Here is a 22,991-nt window from a genome sequence, read left to right on the forward strand (position 1 = left end):
GCGGACAGACAGGCCTGCTGTTCATGCCTCACTGTATGTGGGTGGTATGCTGCACTGATACCTGCAAGTCTCAATAGTCTGTAACATATTAATCTGAAAATACCAAACTATCACATGCCTCTGAGTTGAACTAATGTGTGAAGCTATTAAAAAAAAAAGAAGAAAAATAAAAGCTCCTGTGTGCAGTGGTCGAAAGTAACTAAGTACATTTACTTGAGTGTACAAATTTGAGGTGCTTGTACTTTGCTTTAGTATTTTCATTTTCTGCTACTGTACTACAATTAAGAGCCAAATATTGCACTTTTTACTCCACTAGTATTTGATCATTTTAGTTACTTTGTGGATTGGAGTTTATAACAAAAAATGTAATCAAAAAAATAATTAGGATTTATTATATCGGATAGGATAAGATAAGGCGTTATAAATTAACAAGCTATAGTAGTATACAAACTAATTACAATTAGTGTCAGTCTTTATGCAAATATCATGGTTAACCAGTTTTGAATAGATTTGTCTTCTGTCCAAATCAGTCTAAATGTGACTTCGTAAACTCAAGTTCTTTTAGTGTTTTATCATCCCATGGTTATTATTGTCTTTTGTATATTTTTCTTATTGTGAAAGTTATTTATATATTTTATTCTTCATTTTTATTTTATTTTAACTGTAAACAGGAATATGTTGATAGCATATTACTGACACTGAAAACCGAATAAATACATTTGGGAGGGATCGAAAAGTTGGTCAAAAAAAGTTCAAGGCTTGTTTTGTTTAAATATATATATATATATATATATATATATATATATATTATTATTTTTTTTTTTTTCCTAAAATATATATTATTTGTGATTATCCTTGTTTTGTCGGTAGCAAATCAAATTTGTGAAGTGAAATAATCCCTGAAGTGCATTAACCTGCACTGTAAACTGAATTTACGTTAATAAATGTGTATATTTATTTTACATTGTTCAAAAGACAGTGCGTCCATCTCCATCTGTTGAGAATGACTTTTCCCACACTGAACACCAAACTCAACGAAACTCAACTTCGTCTTTGATCGCCTCGCTCCAAAGTGTATATGTCGATTATTGTTACAACACAGTCCTGTGACCCCTGTTTCAACCTAAACAGACTGCACACATAGTCGCATACAGTGGCATAAACAGCGTGAGAAACCCGGCGAGATGAAAGATAGCGATAACTGCTGCCCTCTCTACCTGTGGGAGGAGTGTGTGCACCTGCGGACACAATGGTACAGCGCTACCTGGCTTTGCTCCGCAGATTGCAGCATTTTTGCCCTCGCAGGACGCACAAACGGACACCTGAGCCCATGGATGCAGTGCAGGAATCCCCCGCCGACCAGGGAGTACAGCTCCTGGACATCAGCTCCAACTCGCCCCTGTCTGAACCCAAAGGTGAGGAGGAGGCCGGCCAGCAGGGGAAGCCGCCGTACTCTTACGTGGCTCTCATTGCCATGGCCATCAAGGACAGCCACGACAAGAGACAAACGCTCAGTGGAATATATGACCACATCATCTCCAAGTTCCCCTACTACGAGAAGAACAAAAAAGGGTGGCAAAATAGCATAAGACACAATTTGTCTCTCAATGAGTGCTTCGTCAAGATTCCCCGGGACTACGGAAGGGACAGAAAAGGCAACTATTGGATGCTGGACCCCGCATTTGAGGATATGTTCGACAAGGGGAACTACCGGCGGCGGAGGAGGGTGAGGAGACCCTACAGACCCCCGAGCGTGCCTTGTCTGACCGGGAACTCCGTGGACTATTCCGATCCGTTCTACCTGCAGCCTTACATGAGCAGTTCCTGGAGCCTGCCCCAGCAGTCCGCATACCCGACACCTCAGGTCATGTCCCCGAGCGGCCCGGTGAGCTCGTACTGCTCGTCCCCCCACTTCCATCACTCTCCCTACGGCGCCTACCACCGCCACCCGCCCGTGCTGGTGCCGCACAATGGGTGTCCCTACGGCGCAGTGACCCAGTCGATGAGCCCCGGCGGGGGCACCGTTTCGATGGCATGTAACTACCAGCAGCTCACCACCTATGCAAGACAAGCGGAGGCGCCGCGAGTTTACTCCTATGACCAGTAGAGTTTTGATTTATTGACCGTTGACAGCCGGTTAGTTCACTGACTCAAGGTTCATCTGCTTAACGTGGGCTGTCACTCGTTTGGCAGACAACATTGATTGTTTGGTAGTTTGTTGTTAAGGTACAGAAATGTGTGAATTAACTGTGATAAATTGTTGGATTAAGTTGATCGATAGGCCACAGTTCCAAATGCCAAGGAATTTCCGTCAGTGACGTCAACGTTACGCATCACATTTTGTTTTAGAAATATCACCGTTCAAGTTTCAGGAAGACAGTTGATTTGAGTCTGAGGCTTAGTTGATGCCTCTTTTGTTGAAGACTTATTTGAAGCCAAATAAACGTTTTTGTTTGATTTCCTTTTTACTTATTGCTGTTTTTTTTACATTTTTTAAATGTTCTTACTTTTGAACAAACTATTTGTAATTATGTTATTTATTTTATTTCTCTGGTTTTGTGCAATTCTCTGTGCTGCTACTGTTGGGCACATCGAAGTACTGATGAGTTATGGTCACTTGATGTAGAATACATCATGTTTGTTAAAATAAAATGTTATTTTTGCATTAACTACTCGTATTGATTGACTTACTCCTTTACTGCATGTATCTATTCATTCATTGTAACGCCAGTACGCTAATATACAAAAGTCATTAGAGTGTTCAGCTTTCAAAGTTTTAGCGGTTAATTAACTGATGCAAGGACTGTCACGTTTATCTCTCAAGATATAAGCTTTGTTGATATTATTTAAATAACTGTCCTCAAAAACAGTACCATGATCAATGGTGGAAGAATTAGCCTAGAGCTTCTAATACACTGTTAAAAGTCATGCATTAAAAAAATCTACTTAAAAGTACAAATGTATTAACAGAAAACTTCACCTAAAGAACCAAAAGTAGAATTACTCATCATCCAATTGCAAATAATGCATATTATATTGTTTAACTATAATTATGATACATTACATCAAGTTGATCTAGTTAATTACTTTAAAAAAGATATTCATGTCTCTTACATTTGTTTGTAGATTATATGTATTATTATAATATTAATCTGAATCAGCAAAGAAACTAGTAACTAACGTTATGAAACAAATGTAGTGGAGTAAATGTACAATATTTAATTCTGAATAGTAGTGGAGTAGAAGTATATTATGTACTTAGTTGCTTTCAACCTCTGGCCATGACATTTGACATTTGGCAGGGTGACGTTAGGTAACAGGATGCAGCTGCACGTTTCAGAAGGTAAGTATTCTTTGACAGCATACAAGTTCATTTTTTTAAGAATAGTAATGCACAGTAGTATTTTGAGGTTTAAACCATGATGAGAGGTAAAAGTCTCCTCTCACATTCCAACACTATCACACTCCTCGTTCACTACACTACGCTTTGCTTAGAATCAAACAAAAGTGTGACTGATTTCAATTTTTTTTAAATACTTCTACCTAAGACACTCAAAATATGGTGAAAACATTTCGATTCATGTAATAGTTTAATCATGGGTGGTTTTAAAGAACGGTGCAGTCAACAAGAAGGAATGAATAACACATATTGGAATGCGTCCAGGCAGTTACGCAGCTTCCGTTTCCGTTTTATGGGCGTGAACAAAAGGGATCGCTTGCCGCGTGCGCTCTCGCGCCGTGTTTTGCGATACCAAACCTTAGCGTTATATTTCTCGTGTTTTGTTAGCTTTCATTGCTACTTGCAGCAGATATGGAGGCGTTAAACCAGCTTATGTTGGAGTATCCTGAGTTAATGTACAGTGGAGTCGGAGCTACGGCGTCTGTCGCCGTTGGAGCGCTGATATACAAAATTGCCACCAGGTAACTTCAAGGTCCTGCATGTGTTTTAGCTAGATTCACGTAAACGTTAGTGCAAGTTAGCAAACAATTGTCAACATTTGCATTGGTTGTTTCAAAATTGTGACATTCAAGAAATAATCTTGCAAACAAAAATGCCCTGATATGTTTCCCATTTCCCAAGAGTCGTCTCTTTTCCAACGTTACGCTGGACCGAGTGCTAACTTTGCTAGCTGTGTTGCTAACTAATTTAAGATAGTTTTGCGACATTAACGTTAAGATGAATATTGCTTTTCACTATTTGAATGCACATATTTTCTAGTTTTTGCTTTTTGAAAACTATTGTGTGCATACCTTAATCAAATGCTGATTCAGTTATTTTTAATTATCATATCGGTTAACGTTATATGTCGCACATCTCTTGTGAAGCCGTCACTGTATAAACATTACGTGGATATCTGATCTTATTGTATTTGGTGATCCACGAACACTACGGTTTGTCTTTTATTGGTCACTTTAGCCACCGTGGTGTTTTAATGTTTCCATCAATTAATATATGTGGGATTTTTGTCTCTCTGTACTTTGCTGTATTGATTTATATTTTGTATTTAATCTATTGCACCGGTGTTGTTATGCAGTCATTGTGATATATGTTTGGACCCCCTTTGAAAAAGAGATGGTACACCAGTGCTTCCCAAACATCAAGGACCTGCTAACAGATTGGCATAATATTCAACCATGTAATACACTTACTCAGTATATAAGACAAGTAGTGCGTCATTAATATAGTAGTGATACTTCTACCTCAAAAACACATTGGCAGGTTTGATTGACAGCATCATGTAAGGAGTCCACTTCCTATTTACAGGAAAAAGCCATCCCACGCAGACGTGAACTGCTGGTTTTGTAATCAGGATTCTGTGGTGCCCTTTGGGAACAGGAACTGCTGGGACTGTCCCAATTGTGATCAATACAATGGCTTCCAGGAGGTTAGTTTCAAAAGTACACGACACCTGTGAATTATGTTTTAGCATGTCAATAAATTGCAAGTAACTAGTTGTTTTTTTTTAATTTCTTTGTGCCTGTGCTGCAAGATGTGTTTTTATACTAGTCTTTTTGTTGACCTGTCTCGTTTTCAGAATGGGGATTACAACAAACCCATCCCGGCTCAGTACATGGAGCATCTTAACCACGGAGTATCTGGTGGCCTTCCCTCGACAGCCAAGCCACAGCAAGGGGTTAACAGTCAGATGCTCTTGTGCAGAAAGTGCTCTAAGAACCAGACTGTCGTAATAAAGCAGCTGGCCTCATTTGTCCCCCGGGATGATGTATGTACTCTGTTCTTTTCTATTTTCTACAACAATGTCTTTACTGTTACCATTACTGACTGTAAACACTAGATTTATAATTCTTTGTCTTCTTTGAAGGACAACTACGATGAGGAAATCGAGGCATACAAGCACCACCTGGAGCAGACCTATAAGTTATGCAGGCCTTGTCAGACAGTAGTAGAATACTACATAAAATATCAAAACCGGCAACTTCGAACCGTGCTCCTAAACCATCCGCTTCGACGCAGCGGAGAATCAGACAAGGGCTTCATAAAGGTCAGTGCAAGGCAAAGGCCAAGACTACAGACGTCTAGCAAGCAAAGTGTGTGAATGAATGAATTTTTGTCAGATAATTAATTTTAATTACTCCATCACTGTTGCTCACTAGAACGCGAGAATGCAAAATCTTTATATACTTAGAAGATGATTAGAAGTAAAACGCTATGCCAACTTATTCCATAAGAAAAGATATCCTCAGTTTAATTTTGTAGCTACTAGTAAATTATACACACATTTCCAGCAGAGTCTTAGTCAATCCTTCATTTATTTTCTTTAAGCTTTGCATTTGCAAAGTTACGAGCTTGAGCTTGGCATACAGAAACTGTCTATATTTAAACTCTTTTATGATCGGTTATTGCTTATACATATTCAAAATAATTAGCGTACAAATCAATTCTTGATTGTCATCGTTTATCTAAACTGCTTAACATGTTGCCGCACTTCAAAGAAAGGTCAAAGTTAATTAAAGAGAATTCTTCTGCCACACCAGTAATAATTACACTCCTATGTACTAACTGTTTTTTGGCAATTTAAGCCGCCAGTACTCTCTCTGTTTGGGTTTCATTTAATTGGCTTTCACACCCCTGGTGTAGTCTTTGTTCATAGTGAAAACATCAATCAGATTCACCCTCCATCATGTCTTGTTGCCTGTTCTTATTATTTTATGTCAACATTCGTCTATGCAGAGCTTATTGATTTCTGTATGTTGTGAAAATGTCAGGATTCCCATCAAAAACATCTTTTTTCTCCCACAGAGCTCCCATTCTGTGTCTTCTCCCACTGGGGTCGTACTGTTACGGACCCTTACCTTCCTGATTTGTACTTTCCTAGTTGCTACATCTTTGTGTGACTTGCCATACCAGCCTACATCGCTTAGTGGCCCACAGACATTAAGTGGTGGGGTCATTCCTCCAAAGCCCAAACCTCACAATGAGTCCAGCCCCAACAACGACACTAGTGGAGACGTGCCTGTATGGCAGGGTCTGCAGGAGCTGCTCCCAGATGAGGTCGTAGATAATGTGAAGCTGGTTTGGCAGCATGGAAAGGACAACCAGTTGGCTGTAGTCTCCGTTGGCCTGCTGACTTGTCTTACTGCTATCTTCTTAGCAGGATCTGTGAGGTAAGTAGCCACTGCCTCTTTATTTGCCTTTTGGAAGGGTCATCCCAGACAGATACATTCAAACAAAACAAACTCTGCAAGCTCATGTGTTGCTCTATTTTCAGGTTGAGGAGAATTGATGCTGTAGCCTCTGTCTTGTGGTTCCTCGTCCTGTGCCTCCACCTGGCTGAGGGCTACTCGACTGATGCCTCGGGCTGGATGGACATTGCCAAGCTCGGCACTGTCTCCCTCTGTTGCCTAGTCAGCTTTGCCGCTGCTGTGGCAACTCGCAAACCACTGGGTCCAAGAAGAGCCAGATATCGAAGGTCAGAATCTGGGCAGTAATGTTCAAATTGTGTTTAAAATATGGGGTTTTGTAAAGACTCATCTTTCCACAAGAGCATTGTGTTAATTAGAACCAGTTTGAAACACAATCTATTACCTATATGTATTCCTTAACGGAACGAGCTGTTTTTATTCACTGTCCATTTTTTACTCCTTTTTACTGCTGTGTGCGAATGACTGTGAGGTTATGATGTGAATGGCAGACTTGAAGCAAAGGATTGTGTGTGTGGCCCATGATAGGAAGAGAACACAAGAACAACTTGCTGAACCACATCAAAGCCTCACCTTCAGGCACATAGTCTACAGGTGTTTGTTTTGTGTGAAGTGTCAGAGGCTGATATTGACTGAAGTAGTAAATGGTATTAAAACAAATGATGATAAATAAAGTGGTAAGGTACGGACAACTAACAATTCCTAATCCCTCTGGTTTGATTCAATGATAGATTTGTTTCAATGAAAGAAACTGACTCGAGAGTCTTTCAGGAAATTCAAAAATGAATTAAGAATTAAGAAACCAACACTAATACACTTTACAGAATGTGTTTTGTGGGAAATTGTGCCACATTTTCTCTCGATTCAAAAATTTGAATCTATGACTGATTACAGTGACAATTCCTTATTTACTATAGCAAATGTGTGATGGACTGACTGTTTTCAAGCCAATATAGCAGTATTTTAACTTTAGTACTACACTAAACAATGTATTTTGAATGTTCTCATTTATTTATTAACACTGGCTTAGCTGTGGGTTGAATAGCATTTACTTACTACAGCTCATTGCATGAAGTACTAGTTTGTGGAGACTGTATTGCATCACGTCGTATACAACTTCTGATTGAAGAAGGACGTTGAATATTTCCAAAAAGTGTTCCATCGTGAGTCGTTTGAAGCTGCTGTTTATGTGTAACTAATGTCCGTTAGGAACCTCTCGGGAATACAACATCGGTGATGAAACAACGCATCAGCTCTCCGGCCAGACGTAGAAGGTTTTTCCGTGATATCTTTGTAGTGATTCGGCTACTATTTTCATTTGGACAGTACAGATTCTGTGACTCTTGATCAATAGTTGTAACGGTTGCTCTTCTCGCTCTCTTTTTTTTTTTTTTTTTTTTTTAACAATGGGAATGTTAGCACACGGCAGTGTGAGGTTCTTATGCATATTGCCATTTGAAAACCAAAACACATTACTACCTGGGAAAAGCAGTCCGTCGTTCATCAACGTTTTTCCAAAAAATCGGTCATTGGTTGGAAGGCCCTGCTGTGTGCTGCTCTTCTCCTCGTCCCATTTGTTGTCATCTTGTGCTGTGATTCCCATTTTTATTATACTTCAGTTTTTCCCTCTGCGTGGAGTCGTAAGCAAGGACCTAACTGTCAACCGGTAATACCTGACGTTTATTTTTGCTTTGTATACTTTTAATTGAATTGTGTTTTTGTCACGCTCTGCTGTGCCAAAAGCCGATGCTCCAGAATGTTTTCTACCTGTCGGGTTCTTGGCTCGAGGTGATCGCGTCTAAGTAAGAGTTTCTGGTGACACTGTGGTATCAGTGCCTGAACATGTTGACATCATTTTAAAGTAAGTCTCAAGTGAGATGTTGGACTGTCAGCTTCTTCAACACTTACCTTTTGTTTCTCTTGATCACTTCCAGTAATACTGAACTGTCCTTTGCCAACATTCTAACATGTTGATGGATTAAAAGCACTGATGGATGTACTAGTTGCATGCGCTAACGTTTCGCCTCTGGCCAAATTGGCCCGTTTTGGTTTTCTTTTTTGGAATGTGTTGAGTGAAGAGGGATATTTATTTGACGGTAATGTGAAAAGGTTTTACAAACTCGTAGCTGTAGAATGTGTTTGTAGGTTGTGTTTGGTGGAGAGAGCACTGTAACTGGAGTTTAGATTGCATGTTGCTCTGTGCTGTAGTTGGAGTTATGCTCTCAAACTGGCATCTTTTGGTGTAGTTTTCTCAAAGCTTTAAATTGTTGTTTGCAACTAAAGTGCTGCTCAATGTAAGACGCTGCAGATACTTTCCTAAAACCTACATAGTAATTTGCAGAAGCTGTGATTTAACTTTTTTTTGGATATATTGCAATGCTATAGTTCGTTAGCATGGTGTTAAATGTGTCGACTATCGATTCATCATGCCTTAGCATCTATCGGTAATTACGTTTCTTTTTTTTACCTTTCATAAATGCATCATGTAACAAACTGCCTGTTAAACTCTTGACAAGGATAATAATCATAAAAATTAAAACGCATCACTCAACTGTTCTGCAGGACACGATGCTTTATTGCATCCGGCCTTCATCCACCCTGATGAAGTCAAGAGATAGATAGAGATACAATATGATGAAATATTAATGCACTTGCATTGAAGCTCACACTGGTCTGCACCTCCATTTTAAGTAAGAAAAGCATAATATTTCAGAAATGGTGTAATTTTACCTTTTTGTTTATCTTTGTCTTAGTTGTACATGCTGTGCTAGAAGGTTTGTTTTGCTGTGATATATATGCATAATATCCAGCCCGGTATTTGGCTATTTGTGTGTTTTTTAGAGAACTGTATCTACCTGATAAATTGTATGACTGTTAAGTTTTCCATGTGGTTTAACTCTATCATTATCTTCAAACATTTACGTTAATAATAACTGGAAATGCAACTGTAGCATTATACCATTTCCAGAAACCTTTCATGGTGTTTTAACAGTGATGGCTGTAGAAATGACTTTTTTTTTTTTTTACTAATGGAGTTGTGAATGTCGATGTTTTTACTGCACTGTGTCACTATACATATGTAGTTAACAAGATTGTGTCATACCGGAATGTGTTTAGTTGTGTGTGTTTTGCAGAAACACTAAAAGAACTGATACTTAAAAAATGAAAGGTTATAATACCAAATCTTGATGCGTAATAAACAATTAAAGCAATAATTTGTATAATCTGAATAAGCTAAATAGTCCGTCCATTCTGAAAGGTGTCCTGCATCATACATACGTTTTGGTCGCTCTTATGCTGAAACTGGGTGTCTTGCTTTTAATGTAAGGCTCCAATTTGAAGACTTTGTATGAATGCTTGCTTTACATGGAATGTAATAAACGGCCGTTGAAAGGAAATGCCTCTGTTTGTTTTCAGCGCAAACACTATATTGTTCATTTCTGTATGTTTCTCTCCAGTATTTAAGACCTTATTACACAGCATTGGAGTCGAGGGAAAATATTACCCTAATGCTGGCCTAGACTGTTTTTTTTTTTTTTTTTTTTTTTTTTTTTAGAAAGACAAACTTTATCAACAGTCTCCATTGCTGAATACAAACTACTGTGACACACACATATGGGCCACTGACTGACTGACTGTTGTGGAGATGTGAGAGAGTTGAGCTGTATTGCTGGGCAGCATCTAGAGCTTTTGTTCTTTATGAGCTTTCAGCTGCTGCACGTTGTCCGACAGCTGCAGCAGCATTTCAGTGACGGCTGCCGTTAATAAAGTGCTCACATTAAATGGCGGAGCCGTGTGGCACAACGATTTGATTTCAGACATGCACTTGTGAAATAGTATATTGACGTTGGTGTGGAACAGATAAATCACATTTGAAAGTTACTTTCTTTACACAAGAAATAAAAAATTCAAGTCTGTAAAGCACGAATTGTAAAGCACTGATGGAGTCCTCTATGGAAACGGTACGATTTTCGTGTGCTTTATCTGTAGCATTAAAACATTTTGACAGTTCTGTTAACATTTTGATTTCAGTTAGTAGACCGTTACGTTGCTCTTGTGTTGCAGATACCTTGCAGGCAGCGCTGCTGGCCCCCCCCTCAGCAGCCAGCCTCCTTTGCTTTCTCTGGACTTGGCAGACTCCTTCGTCCTGACGCCGCCCCCCAACCTCTTCAAGCTCATGCACTGCCAACAGAGTCCTCACGAGCGCAAGGCCTCCCCCTCCTCTCTGCCGGGGCGCCTCAGCCGAGCCCTCTGCCTCGGCACCACCCCCTCCCTCACCAGGACAGGTAACGTTCAAAAGATCTCATTTAGTGTGAGTTGACTGACAAAATAGCAATTGATCGTACTGGCAGATTTTTCTATGCCGTTTGGTATAATCTTGTGATTAGATTTGGTACCGTGGGGAATTTTTAACTGTTCCGGGATGGAGGATGTCGCATGTGTACAGATTGTAAAGCCCTCTGAGGCAAATTTGTGATTTTGGGCTATACAAAATAAATTGAATTGAGTTGAACAGGGTAGGTGGGAATATTCAGCCCACTTCTGCCTCCAGTTCTTGTCGCATAGCTGCTCAGACAAGTTTGATCTTGAGTTGCTCCAGCAATGTGCATACAGACGAGATTCATAATTGATGAGATTCAGTAGATTTACGTCCAATTGGGTCATATCACTCTTTCCAAACACGGGAAAGACTCACTGTTTTCTGTGAAAGATATGTGTGAAGGAGTGGTGTTTTCCTGTCAGAGATGCACTATATGGTTCATGCCACGAGGCATTCTTTTCTTATATTATAAAAAAAGAAAGCACAACTTTTTATAGTTTAAATACATCTGGTCAATGCCCTCTGGAGGACAAACTATGTAATGCAGACATTTTTTTAATGGACCTTTAATTATTGGTTAACATGCATGCAGATACAGATTTATCAGCAATAAGCTAATATTGGATGATACATTTTTCATTTTAGCTGTTTTATATATTGCAGAAATTAAATTTATAATGGAAGTACTATGATGCTGTACATGCATCTACTGAATTTAAAGCTGTTCTAAATACAGCTTTACATTTTATAATTTAATGGTGCATTTAAAACTAAAATGTTTATTCGATTAATCAATTTGTCGATCCACAGAAAGTTATTCTGCAACTATTTTGACAGTATTTTCAAGCAAAAAAACCCAACAAAGTTCCAGCTACAGCAGGATTTGCTGCATTTCTATGTCTTGTGTGATAGTTGACTGAATATTCTTGCTATAAGTTAATATCCTGAGATATTCAGTCAATCGGACACAACAAGCAATTGGAGATGTCACGATTGACTTTAAGAAATATTAATTGATATTTTTCAGTATTGTGACATTCTATAAATGAGTGACTTATTGAGAATGTCATTGCCAGATAAATCGGAAATGAAAATGGATAGTTGCAGCTCGAGCTGCATTTATAGTTTCTTTCCACTAGGGGGCTGAATTTGATCAAAATACGCTGACGGATAGACCAGCACCACATCCCACTAACTTTTTTTTAATTGCCGTGCCTTAATTTGATAGCAGTAAGTTGCCTACTTTTAGGTTTATCAAACACAAAACATTGGCTTTTATTTGTAGTTATGTTTCAGCATGTTGAAGGAAAGCGCTGGTTCATGGTTGTGGTGAATGGTGTGATTGTTTATTTCTTTATTTTCAGATTCTGGTTACCTGTTTAGTGGAAGCAGACCAGCCTCCCAATACAAAGACTCCCTGCCCTCAGGTACTAAAACTCCTGGTGATTTTTGTGATCTCCACTTTATTTTCTTCTTTATTTTATACAATTTCAGAACACTTGGTTGACATTTTCTGCCGCACTTTGGCCCAGATTACTTTTCACTGATGTCTGGGAGCCGCCCGTCATCCCCTGGCCCCTCTCCACCTCCTTCAGTAGCCGGGTCGGTGACATCCAGTTCAGGTTCTGCCAGACAACGGCGCCCCCTCATCAGCCCGGCTCGCCTCAACATCAGTGGTCGGAAACTCCGGCTTTTCTCCACGGAGCCAGAACCGGCACTCATGTCCCCGTCAGTGTCTTCGTCACATTTCCATGCAAAGTCGGCCTCTTCCATTTACAGTGGCTGCTTTTCACCTGACACATCACCCTTCCAAAGCCAGAACGGTGAGTTATCCTGATACAAGTGAACTGTTCATAGTTTGGGGGTTTTAGCGGATGGCATTCTGAAACCCTACATATAGTGGCTTAACAGAGAGAAATGACTTCATGTTTATTAATAACTTAAATGTTAAGGTCATTTTATCTATGGATTTATGATTTGGCTTTGCAGATTTGAGTTCTTTTTTGAGGGACGGTAGTATGATTGAAGAGGAAGAGAGGCGGGGCAGCTCCTCGGAGTCTTCCGCATGCTTAGTCGGCACTACTACGCAGGGACCGGAGAACACCCCTCCTCCTAAAGGTAAGCAGTAACTGGTCCTGTCTGTACTGGCCGCAAAGAGATCGTTTCTTAAAGCAGTTTCGTTGTATGGATGTATACTACAGAGAAAAGTCTATAAAGATGGTCTGACAGCTAACGATACATATCGGAGCAAAAAACACCGAGCCGTTGGGCACTGAGGGGCTTTGATAAGACCGTTATCAGGAAAAGTGACATGACGTGTGCTATTAGGTAAACAGACATATTGAAATTAAATGACTTGAAACAACGGCATCATTGGGATGCTATGCTAAAGTGGATTTTGAAATACAAATTGACTCCAATAAAATAATTAAGAGGAATCATAAAATTACATTTCATATTATTTCAGAAAGTATTTTGGTCATTTATAAACAATATTTTATACAATGTACTCATAATTTCATAATGTATTTTTGTTTATTTAATACCGAACACTTTCATGCAGTGTGGGGTGAATTATCAGTGAGTTAAACAGAAATGTGTATTTGATGAGTTGGCGTGGTACTGATCCGCTTTATAAAGCCAGTATCTGATTGGCTGAGTGTTTAGGCAATCTGACTTGTGTGTTGGAGTGCCGTGGGCACCACCGTGGTTGTCGTCTTTGCTGCAGCCAAGCTTTAGGTCGAGCTCTGTAACTCTCTGCTTGGTCGTTGAATTCCAGCAGACTCGTTGTGACGAGCTCTTGGTAAACGACGCACCTGACAAAATCAGTCATAGTTGAGTCATCAGGTTGTCCTGGAAGTAGACTGATTCTTATGTCAGTCATTTCACTGTACTGTCCTCTTTGCACAAGTTATGTACTTGTTAAACACCCTTCTTCCACCAAGAACATCAACTTCCTGACCAAAGTGACATGACATGAGCACATAAGCCAAGTACCAGAAACAGCCGCCAGGAGTCGCTGAAACAACTGTCAAAACAAATAACTGTAACATTGTCATGGTCTTATACACGTGCACCTAAATTTAAACTAGCTGAGACTGATATCAGTCTAAAGGAAAATTAATTTACTGTAAAACATTTTTACATGAAAGGGGAAAACATTCTTTCCACATTAATGATGTGTAATGATGACGATTCTCATAGAATTAATTTGCTTTCGCTGTGACTTCTCCAGGTTTGATAAAACGTCTTATCTGGCCTGGCCTTTTGTTGGTCAGCTTGACATCCAACCTGTTTTTTGCCGGCCTCTACGTGTACTACAACTGGAGATGAACTGTGGATGGGGTCTGCTGCTGTTCTCATGTGACCTGCACAGAGTGAGTTGACAACTGTGACGCGTCTGTGGACCTGGAGGTCATTAAGCAATGTCAGAAAAACATCACATTTCTGCCAGCTACTTGCTGTTTGCCGGTGCTTAGGGAAATACAGACGTCAGCTGTCTTCAACAGCGTACCTTCCATTAGCTTGGAGTTACGAGAAAACTGTGTGGTCAAAATCAAATATTACGCCTTTTGATTTAATGTGATTAAAGACTGCTTTTTTTATTTATTTTTTTGGGATCTGGCCTTGTTTTGTCTTTTGGTTTGTCACTGCTCCTCTTACATGAACACAGGCACATGTGTAATTGATTTAAAAGACTCAATTCTTGCACTGACGCTTAAAAAAAAGTGCAATAAACGTACTGTTGAGTTGACGCTGCTTGGACGCAGAGGTTCATGTCTTACCCACTGATACTGATTGTGACGAGTGCATCACTTCTCCAAACCGAGTGACATGTCTGGTTCTCTTTAATGGCCAAAACTCAACGTTAGCATGTTGTGTTTGTGGTGCATAGTTAGTTCTGCATTTTGGAAATTTGTAAGAATTTTTACTTTGTAACATCATAATTTCACAACACTGATGTTTGCCATTATCAAAGACTGGTGTGTCAAATTATCCTATTATGTTGTTTTGTAATGCAGTTTACAGTCAACATTTATTCAATTATTTTATCGTTTTTTATATTTCATACCATGGTGACACATGTCACAATCATTCACTACAGAAATGGTTCTCTTTCACCAAAACCATTTATTTTTCCAGTAATCGCTCATAGATATCCTGTTTCCAGGTCGTAAGGGGCAACACTCTGACAGTCAAGTGCAATATGTATTTAAAGAAATCACCTTCACAGTTACACGATGTTTAGATTAAAGTTCTACTCCTAACTGAGCCGTGGACTAATTTATAGAGACATTTTCTTATAACTTGTAGTCAAACATGTTAAATTTGAATGCGTTTGCACTCGTTTCTTCTGAGTTGTATGTCCACTTTTTGTGGTTGGTTGTGTTCTATTTTGAATATGTGATTTAAAATTGCTTTTTTAAAGTTGAAGTGCACAGATGTGTGATTATTGTCTGTGTGTATGTTGATTATGAGTTACAAAAAGTTGTACATTTTAGACCTATGTAAGATGTTTGTAAACACGTTGGTTAGCTTGTGTTGCTGCTTGTGTAATAGTGTCAGGCGTTCAGGTCTTTATTTTACATGTAAAGTATTGTGTTGTTGAATGACCACACACTTGATTTTAGACGGGAATCATTTTGACCACTGCGGAATCACTAGGTTATGTGGTTTCTCTCAGACAATGTCTAATTTGAATTTGTGTTAATTTAAAATGTGTATTTGAAGTTCTTGAGCCAAAGTAAAAATTAAACTATAATCAAATGATTTTTGGGGGTTTTTCAAACATTACCACAATGTACAGTATGCCAACATCTGCATCCAGCCACCCCAACCCGCTGGGAGTCTGGCCAGCACACCAACAAATACTGATATTAATAATAGTTACAAAGATAATACATTTAAAAAAATACGAAAGAATATAAAGGAAGAAGAAAAAGTCATGGTACAATTAAATAAATAGATGAAATGGAAACTGAGGTTATGGTTAAAAGTTACAGGCATCAAGTTGTAGTTGTTGTAGTGAAGACTGTTATTTTGGTGCAGGAATGGTTGCTATACTCTTTGGATTTTACTAACCAAGCCTTGAGTGATATACCTGAGTTTTTACAACTTCAAATGAACCATTTCTACTTCAACCCAGTGGCTATGTACAGTTGTGTGAAAGTGTTTGCCCCCTTCCTGATTTCTTATTTTTTTTCATGTTTGTCACACTTAAATGTTTCAGATCATCAAACTAATTTAAATATTAGACAAAGATAACACAAGTAAACACAAAATGCAGTTTTTAAATGAAGGTTTTTATTATTAAGGGGGAAAAAAAATCCAAACCTACATGACCCTGTGTGAAAAAGTGATTGCCCCCTAAACCTAATAACTGGTTGGGCCACCCTTAGCAGCAGCAACTGCAATCAAGCGTTTGTGATAACTGGCAATGAGTCTTTTACAGCGCTGTAGAGGAATTTTGGCCCACTCATCTTTGCAGAATTGTTGTAATTCAGCCACATTGGAGGGTTTTCGAGCATGAACCGCCTTTTTAAGGTCATGCCACAGCATCTCAATCGGATTCAGGTCGGGACTTTGACTAGGCCACTCCAAAGTCTTCATTTTGTTTTTCTTAAGCCATTCAGAGGTGGACTTGCTGGTGTGTTTTGGATCATTGTCCTGCTGCAGAACCCAAGTGCGCTTCAGCTTGAGGTCACGAACAGATGGCCGGACATTCTCCTTCAGGATTTTTTGGTAGACAGCAGAATTCATGGTTCCATTTACCACAGCAAGTCTTCCAGGTCCTGAAGCAGCAAAACAGCCCCAGACCATCACACTACCACCACCATATTTTGCTGTTGGTATGATGTTCCTTTTCTGAAATGCCGTGTTACTTTTACGCCAGATGTAATGGGACATACACCTTCCAAAAAGTTCAACTTTTGTCTCGTCAGTCCACAGAGTATTTTCCCAAAAGTCTTGGGCATCATCGAGATGTTTTCTGGCAAAACTGAGACGAGCCTTTATGTTCTTTTTGCTCAGCAGTGGTTTTCGTCTTGGAACTCTGCCATGCAGGCCATTTTTGCCCAGTCTCTTTCTTATGGTGGAGTCATGAACACTGACCTTAATTGAGGCAAGTGAGGCCTACAGTTCTTTGGATGTTCTGGGGTCTTTTGTGACCTCTTGGATGAGTCGTCGCTGCGCTCTTGGGGTAATTTTGGTCGGCCGGCCACTCCTGGGAAGGTTCACCACTGTTCCATGTTTTCGCCATTTGTGGATAATGGTTTGCTGGAGTCCCAAAGCTTTAGAAATGGCTTTGTAACCTTTTCCAGTGATAGATCTCAATTACTTTGTTTCTCATTTGTTCCTGAATTTCTTTGGATCGCAGCATGATGTCTAGCTTTTGAGGATCTTTTGGTCTATCTCACTTTGTCAGGCAGGTCCTATTTAAGTGATTTCTTGATTGAGAACAGGTGTGGCAGTAATCAGGCCTGGGTGTGGCTAGAGAAATTTAACTCGGCTTTCCAAAGATGTGATAAACCACAGTTAATTTATGTTTTAACAGGGGGGGGGCAATCACTTTTTCACACAGGGCCACGTAGGTTTGGATTTTTTTTCCCCTTAATAATAAAAACCATTTAAAAACTGCATTTTGTGTTTACTTGTGTTATCTTTGTCTAATATTTAACTTTGTTTGATGATCTGAAACATTTAAGTGTGACAAACATGCAAAAAAATAAGAAATCAGGAAGGGGGCAAACACTTTTTCACAACTGTATAGGTTGAGCTAGATTATATAGAATGAGACGTCTTACTTAAAGCTACAAGGAAGTAACGGCCCGGGTGCTAGAGAGATTCAGATCTATGAGCAATGCCAAAAACAGACCTGGCTCTGTGGCCTGCTCAGGCATGTTGGAGAGTGTTTTTCACAGTCCTTTGCCCAAAATGAACCAATAAGGGTTGCTGAGTCTTGGTTGCAACATAGACCGGTTGGGAAAGTCCACTCCTCGATAGATGCATGCAGCGAAATATTTTAAATTGGATCAAACTGTGTGAGACATACATGGAGGCTTTTCTGGATCATTACAATAGACGATTTACAGATCTTCTCCACAAGGTCTTCCTCCCATTTTAATTTGAGATGCTCCAAGGAGGCTGAGGCCCCCCGACAGTAAAACATGTAAATCTGAGTTCTAGAGTTTTGTTCAGTAGGGCCTTTATGAATACAGTCCTCCGAACATTTAGTAGGAGTTTGACAAGGGAATGTAATTTAGGGAAGTGTTGTTTTTGTTTTTGTTTTTTTAACAAAGTCTATAAAAAGAGCTTTTGCACACCAGTAGGTTGACGGGTGCTAGGTGTGGCACTTTTGCTTCATTATGTGTATTTGCATTTTGATCTATTTTTAAGACACCCTTTCTATATGAAATTATGTTTTCATGCTTATAGTGTCGGCCTTTGGTGGCCATGATGTGATAATTAGGATTCCTTATTTAGTGAGTGTCATTTTGTAGTGTCACCTGATTGGTCTACCAACACATTTAAGAAATGCTCTCCCATTGTCTTGTAAAGTAACCCGATGAAGGTTTATGTCCCTAAACGTTGTCACTAAATATCTCTGAATGTAAGTGAAGCAGACCGTGTGCAGGAGTTTTTTGTTCTTTTTAACGGTCTAAAATAGTAAAAAGAAATAATTGTGGAATATCAAGTCATCTGAATATCTGGAAGAAAGACGTGAAAATATTGTGTTTGAACAAGTCTGTCACATTGCTCAGGCTATTTCTGGACACTAATTAATTAATGTAAATGTTAAGTTTCTGAGAAAACAACTTGCTACTGAAAGACCTCTAAATGACTTGGAGTTGTCTAAGTTAAGAAAACTGTCTCTGGACAGACTTACAATGAATAATGTTGGTTTTTTTGAAAGGTATTTGAAATTCTGTATACAGACTTGTGTATTTGTACTTGATGTGTAACCTGGCGTATGTTTCCTCTCTGAAGAAGGTTCATTCATTGAAAGATCACGTTTATGTTGAACTGTACAATGTTATTTAAACTACATTGAGTTTCCTGAACGAGACAAAACATTTTTTTTCAGTTAAAGTTCAAATAAATGTATCTTTGAATTTGTATGTAAAATGCAATGAAAGTATATTGTGATTTTTTTTTTTTTTTTTTTTTTTTTTTTTTTTCCCCCCCCAGACTTCACATCACTTTTATGTCAAATCAAAGAATGTCCATTTCAGACTCTTTTACAATAAGTATATATATTTAGGTTCTCTCACCAATGTTTGTTATTCCACTGTGTTCAGCAATGCAAATGTTTGTCTGCAACAGCTGTTTTGTCTGTGTGTGAATGTAAGGAGCAGCATTGGCTTGTTTCATCTGGACCCATACGTTTTTAATAAAGTGTTTAATATTTATCCAGGTTCATAAATCTGTTATTACTAGAGGATGTGTGAAAACTAGATCTGATATCCTCACTTCTCTGCAGTCACCAGCATCTTTTCTTTTACATGTTTGCTTAGTGTGACGATGAGCGTCCTTGGTGAACATTTAAGTCGGATGGTTGGTTTGGTAATCTCAAGGTTTGCATCATTAAGCTTACATTGAAGCTTTTAGGGAACTCAGTTCAGTTCGTTTTGTAACTTTGTGCTGCAAAATTTAAAAATAATTTTGCTGCTATGAAATATGAGTGTATTTTTTAGTGTAAAAGTAGTTGGGAAACTGAATTATTAAGACCTTCCTGTTAATTCCTCTGACATATCTTGATCTGATGAAATTACATTTTTTTTGTGACTCTGATAGTGATATGTTCAGCCTTTTTAAATTGCTTTTTCACGAGTTTATCAATCAACTCAAATCATTCAAACTTTTGTTAATGGCATCTGTCCATTGACAAAAGCCATGTCAAGGAATGGAGTAGCTATACTCTAAACTTGAAATTAAGTTTTTCGTGTCTAACATTTTAAAATGGATATCTTCTTATCTCATCACAGGTCAGCTGTGATTACTACCTCGTTTATTTTCCTTAACCTAAGATGAGCACTTCTGGTTTTCATGAACTCGCCTTGTGAGCACTTCCATTCTGAGTTACTTGTCCGTTTGTTTGCTACATACGCTTTTGCTTGGTCGATTAGAGCCTCCCCATGTCTGTCACCTTCAGAGGATCTCTTTTAAGGCAGACATTGTTAATGTTTTCATTTTCGCCTGTGTTTTTCCTACTATGAGAAGTCAAAATGTCTGCTGTGAAAAAGGTATATTCCTCCAGTTTGACCGTTCTTAATCACTTTGTCCTTCTCAAGGGGAGGCGAAAACCTACGAGTCAACATTGGAGTGATTACATATTTGTGATTTGTGGTATTGAGCTATATAAATATAGTTTACTTGAATTTACAGTGATGCTAGCAAGTTCTCAGGCACCGTGGTGCTTTGAGCTCAATGCTTACATGTTTACAATGATGATTAGTAGGTATTGTCACCATGTTAGTTAAGCTTGTTAGCATGCTAACAATTGCTAATTAGCACCAAACGCCAAGTACACCGAGTGGGAATGTCATCAGTTTTCAAGTATTTGGTCCTTTTGTTTGGACTAATTGAAGTATTAACCTGATGATGGTGCTAAAAAGACAAAAGGTCGTTACGTAGGTTTCATTTTCTGTGGAACACAAATGTCTGAACACAATTTCAAGCCTTTTCTTTTAAATCATGATCAGAAAAAATGATTTTTTAAACATAAATAAAGTACTTTTTTCTTTTTTTTTTTTTTAAAACCTTGACTATTACTTCCGTGTGGCTGTTGGGGCCAGACCACTGCTCATCCAGGAATCCTCCCCCACAGCAGTGCGGGTAAGCCCAAAGACAGTAAATAGGTCACGCATCTGAATATCACGTGACAAACCTATTAATGTGCTCACTTATTGTCAGGGTAAATATATCGTCTTAATTATTTGGTGACCGTACAATTCATTTATTTTTTGTCCAATCTCCCATTTTTAGAGTGTCCCAGTTGTTATTTAACCCTAACCCTGCACTGAAAAGGGTTAATTACTCTAACAGTTGTATTGTTGTGTGTTAAAATAACAGCTGGTTTCCAGTTAACCTGTGTTTATTAAATCCCAGCACAAATAATCTGAACTCTGTGACCCACATACATGTAGTATTGTGGTTCCAGAGTTCCTATCAAAGCAGGTAGTGTTGACACACAAAACCTGTTTACTGGTTTTATTGATAACAGTTCACTGACTGAAGGGTGGGAAGCAGGTTCATACTTTCAGTCTGCAGCTCTAGCCAAAGGTTTCTCTTCTGTACACTCACTTCCTGTTTTTACCAGAGCTACTAGACCACCAAGAGTTTAGTGTTCATATGAAGGATTAACACCTGCACACCAAACTGACAAATAATACGCGTGTTTTTATTTACTGGGATGTGTCTTGCTCCGGCGTAGATTTCAAGTCAATGATTGATGTACTCATGTGCATCAAGGAAATGACAGTAAATGGTAATGTCATGCTGTTGATGTTGGTCCCTGCATTTCCCCTTTCTACGGTACTACTGTGGTTTATGTTCCACTTTCATGAGAGTGGAGTCATTGCTCACTAATTGCTGCAAAACTAAAATTGTCGCTGGTCCTATAGTTGGTACGTGGAAATATGAAAAGGGAAAGCAGGTTTCCCATCAAAGAGTTTAAGTTTGATTACAGACATCTGTGCCTTGAAAACTCCAGGTAAACAAAGGCATAAAAGTAAAGTTCACTGAGGGTAACTATGAACGTTAGGGGTAACACAAACCATTTTGTTATTGTAAAGTTTAATCTTTCACAAAATAGCGTATTCATATATTTAGCAAATGTACAGTTACCTGCATGTAACATTTGGAAGACAATAATAAACCAATTGTACATTTTTTTTTTTTTTTGTCTAAAATATTCTCTCTTGTGATTGGTTGCACATCCTTAAATGCACAAGAGGTTGCACAATTCAACCTCCTCTTATTGATATGAAAACAGTTATGTTAGAGAGGGCTGGACTTTCTTAAGTGACACTAGTTGCCAGAATGTTGAAAACTAGGAGACTCCTCTGGTCTATTTTTGGGTGTGTTAGACGCGTGAACCTCGCAGTGGTTTAATCTGATCACAATGAGCATGGTCTCCTTGAATAGAGAACAACATAAGATTAGTGCTGTCACAAACAATTTCATGATTGATTATTAAGCTGTTTTTATTCTTAATTAATCTAATAATCATTTTGTTTATATATTAAGTGACGGGGCCGATTCTAATTTCCCAGTGTCCAAAGCGACTTCTTTAAAATGCTTCTTTTATCCAAACAACAGTCCAAATACAGTGGAGGAGTCTAAGAAAGTACTATTGTATTCATCTTTTTTTTTCACAAAGTTCAACACAGCAAGCAAACAACTCGTAATAGTTCTTTATATGATAGTTAACTGAATATCTTAGGGATGTGGACAGCAGTGGAGGAATTGTTTCCAGATCCTGTAAGTAAAAAAAAAAAACATACACTTTGTGACAAGTAAAATGTATGTTTTGAACAGGTCACCTAAGCAAAAGGACTCAATGCAGAAAAATGGCCACTGTGATGTGTTATTTTATTATATAATACATTAGTACTAATAAAATCATGTAATGCAATGTACTGCTGTATTGTCGAGGTTGAACTTTAGTTTTTAATCTTCACAAACGCATCCAACATAATGATTCATATTCTATAAACTCATTTGATCTGTATGTAAAATCTTTATAGCTGAAAATATATATGTAGTGGAACACAAGTATAAAGTGGCATCAAATAGAAATACTCAAGTAAAGTACAAGTGCCTCAAATTTTAAGAACAGTACTTTAGTTATAACAAATATATTAAGAATACAATGTTACAGCAGCTCATCATCACGTTTTGAGAAGCCGGACCCGGCAGGACAAATCGTGCGGGCGGGAGTTGGAGAGAGAGGGAGAGAGAGAGGGAGACAAAAATAGGTTTCACTTCGCGGGAACTAAAGTTTTGG

General features: G+C 38.6%; 2 protein-coding genes across 2 annotated transcripts; both read left to right on the forward strand.

The window, feature by feature from the left end:
* The first annotated feature begins 1,294 nt into the window (after positions 1-1,294).
* foxl2l (forkhead box L2-like) lies at positions 1,295-2,626 on the forward strand. Its single transcript, XM_031845689.1, has one exon. It carries the CDS (start codon positions 1,331-1,333, stop codon positions 2,105-2,107), a length of 777 nt encoding a protein of 258 aa, XP_031701549.1. The 5' UTR covers positions 1,295-1,330; the 3' UTR covers positions 2,108-2,626.
* A 1,093-nt stretch (positions 2,627-3,719) lies between these two features.
* tmem201 (transmembrane protein 201) lies at positions 3,720-16,208 on the forward strand. Its single transcript, XM_031845640.1, has 11 exons — positions 3,720-3,921; positions 4,766-4,886; positions 5,037-5,225; positions 5,325-5,504; positions 6,263-6,627; positions 6,732-6,932; positions 10,729-10,949; positions 12,349-12,411; positions 12,517-12,807; positions 12,974-13,102; positions 14,220-16,208. Exons 1-11 carry the CDS (start codon positions 3,812-3,814, stop codon positions 14,315-14,317), a joined length of 1,968 nt encoding a protein of 655 aa, XP_031701500.1. The 5' UTR covers positions 3,720-3,811; the 3' UTR covers positions 14,318-16,208.
* The last annotated feature ends 6,783 nt before the right edge of the window (positions 16,209-22,991 follow it).

The sequence above is a fragment of the Anarrhichthys ocellatus genome, unplaced genomic scaffold (assembly GCF_004355925.1).
Source record: "Anarrhichthys ocellatus isolate YVR2014 unplaced genomic scaffold, GSC_Weel_1.0 scaffold5, whole genome shotgun sequence".
NCBI lineage: Eukaryota > Metazoa > Chordata > Actinopteri > Perciformes > Anarhichadidae > Anarrhichthys > Anarrhichthys ocellatus.